This window comes from Cornus florida, unplaced genomic scaffold, assembly GCF_030987335.1.
Source record: "Cornus florida cultivar Cherokee Brave unplaced genomic scaffold, ASM3098733v1 CherokeeBrave_3.0.0_Hap2_Chr09, whole genome shotgun sequence".
Classification (NCBI taxonomy): Eukaryota; Viridiplantae; Streptophyta; class Magnoliopsida; order Cornales; family Cornaceae; genus Cornus; species Cornus florida.
In genome coordinates this window covers 82,941,292-82,958,328 of record NW_026775579.1, presented here as the reverse complement: position 1 = coordinate 82,958,328, position 17,037 = coordinate 82,941,292, and the positions used below count along the sequence as shown (strand labels likewise).

At 33.0% G+C, this 17,037-nt stretch overlaps 1 protein-coding gene across 2 annotated transcripts; it reads left to right on the top strand.

Annotated features, from left to right (window-relative positions):
- The first annotated feature begins 6,697 nt into the window (after positions 1 to 6,697).
- On the top strand, positions 6,698 to 15,219 carry LOC132274689 (YTH domain-containing protein ECT4-like). Of its 2 annotated transcripts, XM_059776020.1 has the most exons (8): positions 6,698 to 6,956; positions 8,343 to 8,406; positions 8,545 to 8,686; positions 8,786 to 8,859; positions 8,969 to 9,454; positions 10,146 to 10,679; positions 10,856 to 11,068; positions 14,175 to 15,219. In XM_059776020.1, the coding sequence occupies exons 2-8, from the start codon at positions 8,359 to 8,361 to the stop codon at positions 14,829 to 14,831; spliced, it is 2,154 nt and encodes a 717-aa protein (XP_059632003.1). In that variant the 5' UTR covers positions 6,698 to 6,956; positions 8,343 to 8,358; the 3' UTR covers positions 14,832 to 15,219. The 2 variants fall into 2 exon arrangements, with proteins under 2 accessions (XP_059632003.1, XP_059632002.1); XM_059776019.1 differs by lacking the exon at positions 8,343 to 8,406 and having other exon boundaries at positions 6,817 to 6,956.
- Positions 15,220 to 17,037: the final 1,818 nt, after the last annotated feature.

The window sequence follows — 17,037 nt, the reverse complement described above, 5'->3', positions numbered from 1 at the left end:
ATAATTTAAAAGATCAAACGACGTCAAAGTTAAAAAAGAATTGAGTCATCTTTTACCTGGTATAACTAAAAGCGGAAAAAAGGAATGGAAAAAAAAAAAAGAACAAAGAAAAAAAATAAAAACATGGTGCTTCTTCTTTCCTCTCACCAATTGGAAACTAAAAACTCTCTCTCTTCCCATTACCAAAATTCTTTTGTTGAAACCAATAGTTAAGGAAGTTTTGATTGTTAAAATAAGGAAGTTCTGACAGTTAAAATAATTTGATATATTCAAACTGTATAATTTTACGAATTTTTATTTTGTAAATTTAGATTTATGGAATACGGAAACAAGTAATCTGGGGAAAGAAGAAGCAACATATATATATATTTTTTTTTTTTGTTAACTCTTACGTGCTAACCAAGTTAGATTTAGAAAGTTTTAGCGTTTTCTCTTTCGTGTTGCCTATCATTATTTTATTAGTAAAATAGCTTAATTGTGATGCTATTGCCTATTTCTTAATTATTATGTGAAAAGTCAATCAATTTTAAGGTTGTGATTGGTTTTAGGCACGAGTCATGACCCACGTGACAATATATATATGGGTCAAGTATAGAAAACAACTTAAAATATGCTTATATTGCATATCACACCCCTCACGTGCAAAAAACACTTCTAAAGTTTTAATTTTGTGCAAATAGGTTCATCTGACAAATTTAAACTTTAAGTTGACTAAATTACCCTCAGTGAACCATTTTATAAAATATATAAAAATAAATAATTTTATGAAATGACCGAAAAAGATACTATTGGAGGACGTCTCTCTTATACAAAAAAACACCTCTAAAGTTTCAATCAGGTGCAAATGGGTCCATCTGACAAATTTAAACCCTAAGTTGACTAAATTACCGAACTATTTTATAAAATATATAAAAATAAATAAATTTCTAAAATGATCGAAAATGATACTATTGGAAGACGCCGGCAATGGACAAGTAAAGATAAAAATAAAAGTATAAAAGAAAATAAAGATAAAAATAGAAAATAAAAATAACAAAGTGTAAACTAAAGAAAATAGAAATTTTCCAAACTCCGAAAACCAGTGCACACTGATAATATTGGGAATTTTTTTTTATTTAACAGTTTTTGTACGAAAAATAAAATAAAATAAAGAAAAAAAAATTTAGTAGAAGAGTAAACTGGAATCTCATAAATTCAAATCCTTGTTTCACAAATTCTCAAAGTTTTTTTTAAAGAATGTTTAGAGATATACATAGAGAAAAAAGTTTCAAATATATATATATATATATATAAGGTAATGTATACATAACATCCCTATACTATAAGATTAGTAGCATATATATCCCTTTAGGCATTTTTAGAAGAGTAAAAGGGCAAAACGGGTATTACAGAACTAATTTATGTCAGATGGGATATTTTTACACAATGTAAAAAGATTAGTGGTATTTTTTGCATATTTTTTCAAATAGGGAATAAAAATGTTGCTCGAAACATACTTTAGGGGTGTTTCTTGCACTTGTCCGGTATATATAATCCCTGTCAAGTACATATCAAGTGGAGTGGAGGGGAAGTTATTCTGGTGCAAATCATGCAAGGAAGCAAAGATATGGGAACATAATTCTTTTCTATGAGATGCCATTTTGAAGAATCTGAGAGCTAAAAAGCAAGAATAATCTTCATTTTTCTTTCTTTTGCTTCAATCCACTATTTGTTCTCAACAAGTCTCAAAGTTCCATCCCTCATATGCAAGCCTTTATAAATTTGTTTATATTTCATTTCTATATTGTTCTTAAACTATAAGAAGCTAAGCTTAATAAGGATTAACACTTTTCTTAATCCATAAATTATGTTATCCTTATGTCTTTTTAATGGTGACCAAGCTAAGCTTAATAAGGACTAAGACCTGTTTTACTCAATTATTTTATCCTTTTGGTTAGTGCTCTCTTTTTTTATGATTAACCTTTTTCAATATTGGTACTTTGCCATTGGAATCTTTCTTTATTTATTGTTTGTCTTGTAATATATAATAATTCCTCTAAGAATAATCTTTCTCGTTGCATTTAACGCAAAAATTAGTTGATTTTGTGTTTGAAGCGGAAAAGAGATGGGAAAAAGAATTATCATATATAAAATTAGTGAGAGAAGGAAAAAAAAAGGGATTACAGGAGCTAATAAAAAAAGAGAAGGCATATGAAGAGGCCAAATTGAATTATAAAAAATGATACGTAGCCCGCAATCGGATTAATTCAAATGTTGAATACAAGTGAGAGTTGACGTACTTAGTTACTTAGGTGACGTCATGATTCCCCTAATAAAAATAATTAAAATTATCTAATTATCGAACTCCATAACTCTTATGATCATATATATATATATACATATAACACCTTTGAGTATCATTGAGTTCGTGCAAATACACTATTGAAAGACAAATATAACATGTCTTTACATTTGGGGGGGTTTAAGAGAGAGAAAAGAGAGTTTTGATTTCTAGGAAAAAGAAAGTTAACAATGATACCTTCCATTGTTTAGGAATTAGTATAGAGAAAAGAATAGCGTGTTCTAATTTTAAAATAGAAATGACCAAGAAAAATACCAAGCCAACGTGTTTGTAGGTCTCATTACATGGTGCCATAGTGGTGGGTTCTACAAACTTTACAACTTAATTAGCTTGGCTGATTTACCGTATAATACTGTTCAATCATAAAAATAATTTCACTTATTACTACATAAGTTTGAAAATCACTATCCGTTGCAAAAAGAAAAGAGAGAAAGGAAGTGAAGAAACAGAGAAACTCCCCGAATGGATTCCTCCTTGCACTGCTTTCTCTTGTTTCCTTTTATTTCCTTCCATCCAAACAAATTGTTAACCCATTTTCCTAACACAACAACTAGCATGGTCAAACACTCAAACCCATATTAAAGACGCCCAAATTATATTTTAATATTTTTGCCAAAAAAAAAAAAAAATTGGTTAGTGGTTGTAGTCACCTTACATTTTAAGATTGGTCCAAATATATATATATTTATCTTTCTTTCTTTGCAATTTGTGTGTTTGCAGGATGAATAGGTAAGCATAGGAAGATTCCAACTGGTTTCATTCCATGACTCTTGGCGCGAGAGTGGACAAAGATGGGCCTCCTACTTTGTTTGACATTATCTTCTACTTTTATTAGTTTGATCAAACAATAGCATTTAATGAGATTCTTGAAATGACTATTTCACATTCTGGCTCACATAACACTTATGAGTTTGTTTTGTTCTTTTACAGCCATTTGTGAAGACTCAATTTTGATTGTACCTTAATATTATTGATTTCTTGAAAAGAAATGAATTCTCAAAGGTGGACAACTTGTTTTTTGTGGTCGTTGTGGCTCCATTTAGTGCATTGCTTTGTGCTTTAGAAAGTGAAAAAAGTGCAATGCATTTCTTTCCCTCTCTTTTTTATTTTTTACTGTAGAAAAATTAATTCCCGAGACGAATTCACACCCGCAAGTCTTGTGTTTGGTAGAAAAATTATGCGGAGTTGGAATCAGTAAAGGAGGGTCGAACCAATAACTTTTGGGTATGCTTGGTTAAGTTTTTTGAGAATTATTTTTTATTTTTTTAAAATTTAAAAAAAAAAAAAAAAATTAGTTGAGAGTCTTTTGAAAACAGTTTCTTGAACACTCTATTAAAGTTACTCTTTTTCTGCGAGTTTGTCTTTTATAATTTTTTAAAAATTAATTTTATATTTTCTGAATTATTAAAATCATTTTTAGATAACTAAACAAAGCAATTTAGAATCGATTTCCGAAAAGTTATGTCCTATCAATTATTTTACCAGGAGATCAACAGGGCAGAGTTAGAGGGGGCAGTAGGGGCCATGCCCCCGCCCAAATTCTTTTTCCCCCAACCCAAAAAAAAAAAAAAAATTCAAAATATTTATTTATTATCTCAATGGTTATACCTTGTGATACTCCAAAACTCATATAAAATTTTATTTCCAACTTTTTTAATTTTTGAAAGCTTAAATTTGATAAAGAAAAATATATAAGTTCATTGCTGGTAGAAGTTTACAGCAATACATCCTTGTTTTACTTATATACATATACTTACGAAGTCAGAAATTAAATAGATTCTATAAATCAAGAGACCAATAAGAAGAATTACTCAAAATAATAGGTCAATTAATGAGTAATTTAAGAAAAATAAATAGTTAACAAAAAAATTAAAAAAGGAAAGAAAAATGAGAGAATTTTGAAAGGGAAAAAAAAATTGGATTTGATTCAAAAATGAAAATTTTGACTTTTTAAAAGGAAATTAATCGAATTTAAATAATAAAAAAGAGAAGAAATACAAAATTTAAGAGATAATTTTAGAAAATAAAATTTTAAGAAGGACATTATATGAAAATTTTCATATATACATGTAAACATAAATAAATTTAGAATATGTATTATAGTAAGAATATGTATTATAGTAAGCGGGGCCAAGCCAGGGGCACGTGCTGGCTCCGCCCCTACATATACACACATATAATATTTATTAGTATATGAATTCAAGAGAGAAAAAAAAAAATTATTCTAATCTCTCCTCGTATTTAATAAGAAGAGTAGTGATACTTACACATTGTATAAATGAATAATTTTTAATTGGTTATTTATACCAAAAACAACTAAAAGGAGGGCTCCATTTTTTTATTTGTTGTATAATTGGCTAATTAAAAGAGTATGTCTAACAATTCACTGCAACTATTTGGTGTAAGAATCATTTACCTAATAAAAAATACCTGTACCTTCTTTGTGAATCAACTCATGAAAAGTAATAAAAATTAAAAAATTTAAAATATTGTGATACCAAAATAACAATAATTCTAATAATAAATTTATGTTACCAAACAAGTTTTAAAATAGTATCGAACACACTAATCTAAATTAAGTAGAAACATTGCTTTTGCTTCGCGTCAAAGTAAAAGCACAAAACAACTTTAGTTGCCAACCTGCCCTTATATTTGGGTGTAATATAATATAAGCCTACTACAACTATATACATGCAGTTGGAAAAATTGCATATCTTTCCCTTTTTCTGTCACAAAATTATGGTACATGTAACAACATGTGTGCATGTGTCTCTCTAATTAGAAATTTAAGTATTGCATGTACGAGTAACTAATTTTAAAATGGTCCGATCAAGTCATGGAAAATTAGACGGTAAATATTTATAATATATTAAATTGCCATATTTCTTTTCTTTGATTATGTAAGAACATGATGATTAATTGATATCAATAAACTTTTTTGGCCTATCCAAACAGTGGATTAAAGCTATGATCATGAAACTTTTTAAAATTGTTACTGTCAAAGCGTGTTGACGGATCAAAATGGAGAAAAAACACACAGCGTAACCGGCCTGTTGGAATTCTGAACAAAACTTGATATAAAAGTACAACAACACTTTGTTCATTGTAACTTTCATAAAGCATCCAAGACTCCAAGTTGACATTTTACCCCAAGGAGTCAACATTGTTTATAAACACTTCCACTTTTGAAACTACCAATCAGAAGTGGGCACTGTTATAAAAAAATTAAATAAATATATGGAGAGGAAAGCAAATAAGTTATTTTCGGTGAAAAGGGCAAAATGGGCAAAATTATTTCATTGTTTGCTATGCACGAAAGGGTAAAATGGGCAATCTAATTTCACAGTTTGCCATGCACGAAAGGGCAAAATGGTTTCACGGTTTGCTGTGTGCGCAGTTGACTGTTCTTGTCATCTTATACCCAAGTCATTCTTGGATAGGGAAGCAACTAATTTCTCATTCATAACAATATATAATTCTGAAACAAAATATATTTAATGTCAGAATAAAAATTATAATATTAATAAAGGATGCCTTGCCATGTTATCACCCATTTCATATTCATTTTTTTTTAATGTTATTTATTAAATAAATGCCTAAATTATAAGAGAGATGTATTTAACATAAAGAATTACATACGTGTATATTATGTATACACTTGTTAGTTTTATTTTATTTAATTAAAATTCTTACTAAATATTTTAGAATTTATTAAAGTAATATCCTTATGTGTGAAATTTAAAACGACCTTTTGAGGATATAAAAATCTATTTATAGACTTTTTGATATACAAGGACAAACTCAGTTTAGAATTTTTCATCATTGCAAGAATTTTTGAAGAATATTATATCCGTAAATAGATTATTTTTTGTTTTGAACTCTTGTCCTTAAAGTTACAATAGGTGACTCTTATGTTATATGACTTGTAGTTATTATTATTATTTATATGCATTTCTTAAAAAAAGAAAAAAAAAATACAATGCAACTTTCTTTAATTCTTCCTAGTAGACTGTTGGGTTAGAGTGTTAAGTCTGACTAGCACCGTAAAAGAAAATTATTCCTAATGAATATATATATATTCCGGTTTCTAATGGAGTTTAAACTCTTGAAAAAGTGAAGTACCGACACATATTATTTAATTTTAAAGGGTACACTTGAAAGCAAGGCGACGACGTCGTTTTACGTGGTGGTGACTTGTGAGGTTGCAAATAAATCGTCGTGTAGTTTTTTGCTTTGTCCCTTTTGGAGGACCTTCACACATAGAAATTGTTGTCATCGCTGACACTGTTAAAGCGAGGGTACTTTCGGAATAAAAATAAAAATCAGCACTGCATAAAAACACCCTTCCCCAAACGCTCCGCGTCTTGCTATCTCTCTCTCTCCTCTTTCTCTCTCTTCTGCGTCTCTCAATTTTTTCATTTTTTTTCCAACAAGACCGCCATTTTACGAGAGTCTTTCTCTCTCTATGTTTGTTCCCAAGGGTTAGGGTTTCCTTAGGCGCGTTAACTTTGACCTCAAAATGTCTCATAAAAACCCCAATCCTCTCCACGCCTTATCCAATTTGGTCCTCCAACAACTTTCTAGGTCAAGCATGGCTTGAATTACATCTTTCTTGGTAATCTTCATCACTAATCCCCTTTTTATGCATACACACAAATTATTTATATACATATATTCTTCCACTTTCTATGATGCACACACTTGTTTAGTTAATCGAACTTTACATCTCTTCGGTACGTATCTCTTTCTGTTCCTTGTTGTTTCTTGGACTTTGAATTGCTGTTTTGGTTTTAGAAGATCGATGAGAGCTAAATTATTGAACAGCTTGTTCAGTAATCTGCTATTTTATTATAAAATCGTTTTTGGGGGCTTTATAAAGGAGCAGTTTATTATTTTTTCTAAATAATAGGAACCATTTTTTATTTTTATTTTCAATAGGTGGGGATATTTTTTGAGATTTTCTTTGCAAGAAATTGATTTTTAGGAGGGTGTTCTTTGTTGGAGTGATTGTAATTTTTGGAACTTAGTGTTTGGAATCGGTAATGAGATTTAGGGTTTTCTTTACTGTTGACCCAGAGATCTTTCGTGCATAGTTCATATTTGGAAAAGTCTGATCTTTGAATTCATGTCACAGTTGACATGCTCACTTGATTTTTACTAATTAGTTGTGTGTAATTGATATCTGAAATATTTAGATTCAAGCAATTGCACACTTTAAACACACATAATTTTTGCTTTATAATTTGAATATAAGGTTTTAAGCGGAGTGAGTTGGATCAATCAAATATATATTTCTCTTGAGCTTGTTATAGCTGACTGGATATTATAACAAAATTTTATGATATGCATGTCTGGATTTAAGAAGTATCAGCTGACTCTTTTAAATCTGCTCAATATATTGCATTTTTCGGAAACCTAGTAATTGATGTTGTTTGCTTGCATTATTTTTCTAGGTTGTATATATGCTTGAAAAATGTTCTGAGGGTTTATTTGGGGGAGTATAATCTATTTATAGACTGTTCCTCATTTAAATAAGAGGGGAAGGAATGTGCTTAACACTTGTTTTTCTTTCTTTGGGATTTTAGTGTTTCTATAGTTTTACTTAATTATTTTCTAAAACCAGATTGCGTTGATCTCTTATATGATTGCGTTGATCTCTTGTATGATTGCGTTGGCTGGCATGTCATTTTGCTTCTAATTATTATTTGCTCAACTTTTTTATTGGACCATTTATCTACCTTTCTAGTGTTGTTGTTATACATGAAAGTTTCTTTGTGAGGACTTCATTGATGTCATTGTCAGGTTATCTTTCTTCATTTTGCATGATGTCAATATTCTACTTTCCCTTTTTGGTTTGTATTAGTGTTGTGCCTTCTATATTCCTTCTCTCTCTCTCTCTCTCTTTTTTGGGTGGGGGGGGGGGGGGTGTGTGTGTGTGTGTGTGGTGGGTTGGGGTTGCAGTGTTTTGTTTGCTTACACTATATCACATCTATTCTTACAGTGGTGGCAGTCCTGGGATGGAAATGTATAACGTTTCTGAACATGGAAACACAGATGTTTATCTGGTGATTTCTCATGACTACTGTTCTTTACTCTCATCTCAATTAAAATTAGAATCTTCCTGACAATCCAGGGGAGCTCAGTCTGCTGTGTAATGTGTATTGATAGTAGAATTTCTAATCTCATCATGTCTTGGTTTGCAGATTCAAGGTACCGAGTCAAACCCACATTTAGCAAGTCCACCTATTGAACAGTTTGAAGCTATGTATAACAAAGGAGCCCAAGAGTTTGTTTTTGAACAGGGCTTTTACCCTACTGCCACCAACTATGGCTACATATGTACAGGTAAATTGTAGGTTATATTATATTCACAACTTGATGATGATTTGAATAGCAGAAGGCACTTGATGGCTATATTTATGCCTTATTATTTAATGTGGTCAGGATTTGAATCACCCGGCAATTGGGATGACCACCACAGAATTTTTGGTCTGGAAGGTCAAGAGATTCAGTACGCGGTCAGTCATCCTCATTTTATTATTTATTTATTTTTATTATTTTTAAATTGGTTTTCTGAAAGTAAGATCTACATCCCTTATCTCAGTATATATTTTTTTTCTCCTTCAGGGTGCGCAAACTGAAAATTTGCCGTATGTATATTATACACCTAGCTATGGATATGTACAGTCTCCATATAATCCATACAATCCTTACATCCCTGGTGCTATGGTAGGAGTAGATGGCCCATTTGTAGGGACACAACAGTATTATCCCATCCCCTCTTATGAAAGTCCAGGGTCATCACCTGGTTATTTCCCCATGCTCGTCCAGTCTAGGCCAGATATAATATCGAGTGGTACAACCGACCATTTCTTAGATACTGGTGCATTTAATGCTGATGGAACTGATGGCCCAGGCCCAAAACATAACCGGTCTTCAGCATCTACAACCTTTTCTCTGACCTCTGCAAGGCCTGCCTCAAATCAGACACTCACAGTTACTAGGGCATTAGAAGGCCCGAAAGCCAATTCCGGATCAAGTAAACAGCCTGGCGCGCATGGAAGTGTTACTTCTGGTAGTTTTTCTAATCTGCCATCATCACAAGTTCTTCAGGTACGTTTTTTCCTCTGTTCAGATATGGTCCAATAAATTTTCCCTTCTGAAAAAGAATGGATTGTTGGAAGCTATTATCATTATTTTTAAAATAAATTTCTAGACAACCAGTTGCCTAAATTTTTTTAAGTTGCCAATGAATCAGCCCAGCCATATGTGTGGAGTCCTCACACCTTACCTCACATGTGATCTTGTCTCGCACGTAGACAGTCATTCAGATAGATAGAAAGCTCAACTTATTTTGCAAAGATAGGTTGGGAAATAAATGAAGATTGAGTCTTCACCTAAGAACTACTAGAATCAAGTCACCAATAGCATGTCAAACCAATACTCCGAAGAGGTTAAATTGTCAATGAATGGCAACAAGTCTGTATATCAAGATATCACAATATTAAAAAGTCACCGGAATTCTTCTCGTTTTTTGTTGCAGAAAGACCGTCAGGGCTTTATAATTTTGATTGATGCATTATGCATCTTCCTACATACTCCTTCCTATCAGCTGCTGGATGCCCCATTTTGATGGTTTTCCTCTGTATTAGGAAATAAAAACAGATTGGATACGTCGTCAGTGTCATAGAAGTTTCTATTGGATGCTTTGAAGTACGGATACATATTAGTGTGATGCAATAATAGTATTTGGCTTCCTTTAACCTATACTTTCCTGGGTTTAATTCTTAACTTGTATTTACAGGGTAGAGTTGCTCAACCTATAGATAAAGTTTCACATGGAAAGACACTATCTCACCGTAACCAACTAAAAGTTGCCCTCCCTCCCAGTAATGGCTTGTCTAACTTTGCATCAAGTGCTCATGGACGAGCTGTAGTGGATAAGGTTCGACCAAAGTTCAACTATGGCAGAGTTCCCAGCGATGTTAATGGAAGTCCAGATGCAATAGCTGAACAGAATCGGGGCCCTAGAACCAATAAATCTAAGCATCATTTGGCTGTTAAAGCCTACACAACGAGAGCTGGAGATTCTGATGCACATGGAAACATCATTATCAGTGCTGATCAGTACAACAAGGATGATTTCCCAGTTGACTATTTGAACGCAAAGTTCTTTGTAATCAAATCATACAGTGAGGATGATGTGCACAAGAGTATCAAATACAATGTGTGGTCATCTACGCCTAATGGAAACAAGAAGCTGGACGGTGCTTATGCAGATGCCCAGAGAATAGCTGCAGGGGAACCAAGAGGCTGTCCTGTTTTTCTGTTCTTTTCTGTGAGTTATATTCTACTAGTTGGTTATTGATAAACTGGAAGTTTGTTTGTTTGTTTGTTTTTTTTTGTTTTTTTGTTTTTTCTTTTTTTCTGCCATCTATTTCTCATTCACTTTCTTTCTGAGCCGGGCAATTTTTTCAATATTCATTTGGTCACTTTTTTTCCCCTCCTATACAGGTAAATGCAAGTGGCCAATTCTGTGGTGTTGCAGAGATGATAGGTCCAGTTGACTTCCATAAAGATATGGATTTCTGGCAGCAAGATAAATGGAGTGGTAGCTTCCGTGTCAAGTGGCACATTATAAGAGATGTACCAAACCACAACTTTCGTCATATCATATTAGAGAACAACGAGAATAAGCCTGTGACTAATAGTAGAGATACACAAGAGGTTTGTTTGTTTGTTCCTTGTTTCTGTTAATGCACTCTTCACATTTTCTTATCCTGCACTTATATTTTGATTTTTGTTGCATATTTTCTTATTATTTTGAATTTAAGTTGTCTATTTCTTTTGTCTATTTGTTTGCTAAGATATTCATGGGTAGTATTTGAATCATTGTGCAGTTTATTTTTGTCTTTTGTCTGTTTCTTTTTGCATATTAAATCATCTTAGTCTGTGTATCTGCTACGCACTAGTGTTTTCATGCAACTAAGACACTATTTGGTAAAATTGAAAATTAAGTACTGATTTACACGCCAGACACTATTTGGTAAAATTGAAAATGAAGTACCAATTTACATGAGCTGAATTTTAAGTGCTAAATTTGCAAATCTGAAAACATGTTGCTATTGTCTAACTTTTGAGTCTCAACTATATGAATCCTGTTTCAAAAATATATAAACTGAAGTATGAGAAGTGGTTACTTCATACTTTACCGTCAGGATCATGTTGTCGACTTGTCACACAAATTAGAGATTACGTTCCATTGGGTCTAGTTAACAACCAGTTCTTCAACAGCTAAACTTGAACAAAGATCATTTTTTTTTTATTTTTTTATTTTATTTTCATGCAAATACAAATAAGCATGTGTATGAGTGCATATCAATTTAGAAAGTCCATTTTTTAAATGTGCATTTGAGTGTGTATGTATTTACTCATCAGTTTACTAATAAAAGTATGAAATGTTGAAGGAGATCAAAACTGACCACCCTTCGTCTATCTTGCTATATTGTTAATTTGTTATTTTTAATTTTCAAAAATTTAACAAACCAGTATTCAATTATTTAGCAATGATGATTATAATGATCAACTTATTCCAAGCAATTATGGTATGCAAAACATCCCCTACATGCGTACATATAGTTATTACGACTTTACAATTGACATAAAATGTTGGTTTCTCCCTGCTAATCCCTAGGCCCCGAGTTCCTTACTATATATATATGTGTATGTGCCAAAATGGTTCCCAAAGTTCATCACCACACTAAGAACTGGTTCTTTGCATCAGATTAAAATGGCAAACTAGGACTTGTCTTTCAGTGGCCCACAGTTTATTCATGGTACAAAACTCGTAACAAGAACAGGCATAATGCAGTCTCTCTTTCCTCGTACAAAATTAATTAGGATAATTATTCCATGCCTCAATTTCACTCCTACCAAGCCATAAGCAAAAAGCCTACACTAGAAAACTCATAAAATACCCGACAAGGTACATGCTCTCTTCATTCCGTCTCGTTCAATTGAAGTTAATGAGCGCCATGCAATCCTAGCAGAAGAAATTCAAATCCAGATCACCACGATTGTCTTTACGAACGAAGAATTCAGCAATGGGCTCATGCATAGTTTAAACAAGGCGATTTAGTGTTATCATTTGCTCTGAGGATTGAAGAGTATCAAGATAATGGAGTGATTTGACAATGGCGAGGTGTAGATTATAGATTAGATACAGACATTGCAGTGAATGGCTGGTGAAGAAGGTATGCAAGACCAGAAGGGATGTTATTTTTGCTGTTCGTGTTTGGGTGATTCTTAATGAAGTTAATGGTGTTTTTTGTGTTCCTATGTCTCTCCTATTTATCCATCCAACAAGGAAAAAAAATCTCTGGTATCTCTGGTTTCTGCTTGTGAAACCCGATGTAAATAATGTTTGTTTTTCCCCAAAGTTTAGTTTTGTTGATGAAGCTGGAGATATCACCGCTGCTTTGAAAGCAAATGGGAAGACAATGGAATGATCTCGAGCAATGTGGAGGAAACTAGTACAGTTAGTTATTAGAGAAGCAGTTGAGAAGGTTAAGGTATACAAGACTAGATGTTGGGCCAGAGCAGACATTGGTGGGCTGGCAAAAGAGGGATTCTGGCGGCACTTGGTGTTGGGATTTTTGAAATGGTGGGGCCGGGGCTGTTGGAGGAAGGGGTGGTTGCAGCAGCAGTGCAGAGGAGAGTGGAGATGGGAGTTGTTGATAGTTTCTCACAGGTAGTGATGAGTCTGATGACAAATATATGCTGGAATTTGACAACAGTGAATGATCGAAATTCATTGCCCATGGATAAAGAAAAACTGTTTGCACTGCAGGGAGATAAGTCATTGTTATGGAGGGTCTGTATGAGAACACATAGGGGATTTGAAAGAAAGGAGAGGGGATGTCAAATTTGACGACTTGTTACTTAAGTTCATTTTTGTCTGTTAAGTACCAGTAAAAAATTATATCTTGAGTGCATTTTGCATTCAGTGGTAAGTCCCTTCCGTTTATAGTTTTGGCCCCTTTTAAGAAGAACTTGTTATTTTAAGTTATACCTAAATTGTGTTATCAAATACGCTTTTGAAAAATCAATCAATTGTTTAGTTTTAGGTAATTTAATGGGTTAGCGAGCAGCAGCTAGACAAGGCTTTATACCTACCAATCTGTTGACATGGTGGTACACTGTGGAACTATATCAGTTGACGTAGTCAAGTAGAATAACTCATGCTGATGCAGACAAACTCCTCCATTTTCAGTATTTATAATTTTTGTCCTGATTTAGTGACTTGAAAGCATGTTCCTTTTAGGTTTTATTTTGATTTACTTTACTATGAACAATATCATTTGCATATTGGAAAAAAGAAAATGATCATCTTTTTTTATTCCACCTGGTGTAATAATATCAGTTATTTTACAGGAGTGGTGATGTAAAAGTGCCACTCTGGCTGTTTCAGCTGATATACATTATATATATATATATATGTAAGTGTTTGTTTTATCATTTCTCTCTCTCTTGTTTCCCTGTGATTTTTTTAATTTAACTTTGCCAACCCCTGGTCCCGGTGGTGGTACGCTTATTTTTACTTATTGTTTAGAACATCCCGAGTACTGCATTTGACGTGCCCGTTACAAATCTTCTCTTGCCTTAAATATGTGATTTAAAAATGGAAAATCAGGATTGGGTTCATCCCGCCCTGATGATTTCAGAGTATTGTACTTGGTCTTTTGTATCTATGGGGCTATTGCCTCTGAAGCACATATTATCACTGTCAATTTGTCTAATATGTACATGTATACGTATTTTTGTCCATGTGCAGATAAGATACAAGCCAGGTATGGAGATGCTGAAAATTTTCAAAAATTACACATCGAAGACATCTTTACTTGATGATTTCATGTACTATGAAAATCGACAGAAGATAATGCAGGAAGAGAAAGCCAGGCTACTGATCACAAGCTATGGAACTCCATTCCCTGGACCTGCATTGGATCCCCCCCGCAAGCTAAACTTTGTGGTTGACTTGCCTTCTAGTGGAGAAGAGAAAATTACCAAGCATATAGGTCTGAGCAAGATAGAAAAGACAATAGCCTCTCCCAGTGAGCATATTCCATCAGATTCTGATGTTAAATCAAGTACTAATAAGGAAACTGCGAAGCACATTGCTAATGATAAGGAAACTGCGAAGCACATTGCTAATGAAGCAGAAGATGATAACGTATCTTCTTTAAAGATTGGTTTACTGACCATCAAACCAAAGCAGGATGAATCTAAACGTTCGGCGCCTGCTTCTTTTGCTGCTACAGTTATGGATACTAAACCAGTTGATGTTGTCACAGTAGGGTCAATGCCTATCAAAGTTAACGGATCTGCTGAATCTTCTGGTTTCATAACAGTTGGGAGTATCCCACTTGATCCGAGAGCACTGCAGCTTGATGAGGCAGGTGTTCTTACTAAAAGTGGGTCACAAGCTTGATAGTGCCGAACCATGTCAACTATCTTAAAGTTATTATGCTATGGAGCATCTACCATCCGGTGTTATCAGTATGGGCAGGATCCGTAGTCTTGAAATTTAAAGCTGTTGGTGTATCATACTCATCTTGGTTTTAACTGTAGTAGGTCATATGAATACTCTCTGTCATCTTTTTCTTTTTTCGTCGTCTCTGTTTTGTGTTGGTCTGTGGTAGTTGGTGATGTTCGTACACACACGACTCTTGTATGGGGTTCTTTTGGAGATCATGGTGGTGTTGGTTGATGATATTAATTGGGAAACACGGTGTAAACCAACCTTTTGTCTTTTTACCTCTTCCATAAATGAATTGAGAGGATACTGAGAAGTTGAAGTTTCTTGTTGATGGCTAAAATAGTCTTCCCCAATCTCTCTCTCTCTATCTCTCATACGTGCGCACACACGCGCACCTACTAAGGAATGGTATTCCTTGAAATGGAATTTATGGGTTGGGAAACACGGTGTAAACCAACCTTTTGTCTTTTTACCTCTTCTATAAATGAATTGAGAGGATACTCAGAAGTTTCTTGTTGATGGCTGAAATAGTCTTCCCCGATATCTCTCTCTCTATCTCTCATACGTGCGCGCACACGCGCACCTACTAAGGAATGGTATTCCTTGAAATGGAATTTATGGGTTTTCACCATTTATAGGTGCAAATGCAGTTTTCAGTTTGATCCAGGTGGGAAAGCCAATTTGGTCATATACGTGCATTTAGGAACTATAAATTAAGTATGAAATTAGCACAAACAAACCCGACCAAACATAAAGCAAATTCAGAGCGTATTGCATGAGTAATGCTTTTTGATTAACGAGTTCTCTTTTCAAATTTTCAAAGAAATAAAATTTACCAGATGGAGGGAAGAACAGAACAGTGAAAATAATTTATTTATTTATTTATTTTTTCGAACTAGAGGTGAATGATGTAAAAAATGTATTTTAATTTAAATAAAAGGTAAAATTAAATTGTATAATAATATATTAGTATAACGTAGTATAAAGTCGTCAAGTGAGAAGATTTTTTTTCTTAATTTTCTTTCGTGACATTTACTACAAATTAGTCTCAACCACATTTTTTCTCTCTCTCATGACAAATAATAATGCAAAATAGATGTCAATTTTGTAACATATATGATATATCAATCAGTTTTAAAAATGCCACGCAGTCTCTGTAGAACCTAGGGAGGTGTACGTTTTTTGGGGTTTTGTGCATTTTACCCGAGAGAAGAATCTTGAGTTGAATAAGATGGAAGATTTTAGAGTTGAATAGGATTTTGTAGAATTAATTAAGAGGATCAAGAATTCAAGATAAGAGTAGTAAAAAGGTTAGAAAAGTTCTAGCGGATCAAGATAAAGATAAATGCATCTCAGTCGTTGGAAATGTCTATAAATAAATACTTGTTTGTAATCGGTAAGTATCAAAGTTTCATTTGAGAAAGCTTCACAAATTAATCTAAAAATGAGATATATATATATTTATAGGTCAAATACTTACTTAAAGTACTAAACAAGAATGAATCTATTTCGGGTCTATATGGTTAGCTGGAAGTCCAATTTTGGGAGGTTGAGCTACTCTTAGAACAAGGAGGCGAAGAATTAAACTTACCGCTTATGGAACGATTGGATACTACCCGTAGACGATCAAATTGGTTTTTAACAACATTACATTTTATTAATCAATACGTGTTATAATCATAAATAAAATCATTTAAATATTTATTTCAATCAATTCATCCATTCAAACCACTTCATTTGCATTTATTTAACCAAATACACCAATTTAAATAGCATGTAGTTAACTTACATTACAAGTAATTAACCTACATCTCAGATAAAAGTTCATAATTATGATTAGAAACTTTATAAGCATTTATTTCAATTGTTAAAACAATTTAATAACTAACCATCCATTAAATAATACATAAAATTTAATAACTAACAATTCCTTAAACATATAAAGTATATTATGCATTCTAGAACTTTCCAATGTCCATTTAACCTATTTAGATTAATTAAAATAAGTTTTAAAATAATTCTGGATAATTAAAATAAAAAATTCAGGTTGTAACCCAATTGAGTCGGCTCGATTGCCAACTGAGTCGGCTCGATTACCAATCGAGTCGGCTCAATTCCAACTGAGTTGACTTAGTTGATGCTGAAGATCGTCTTCTTC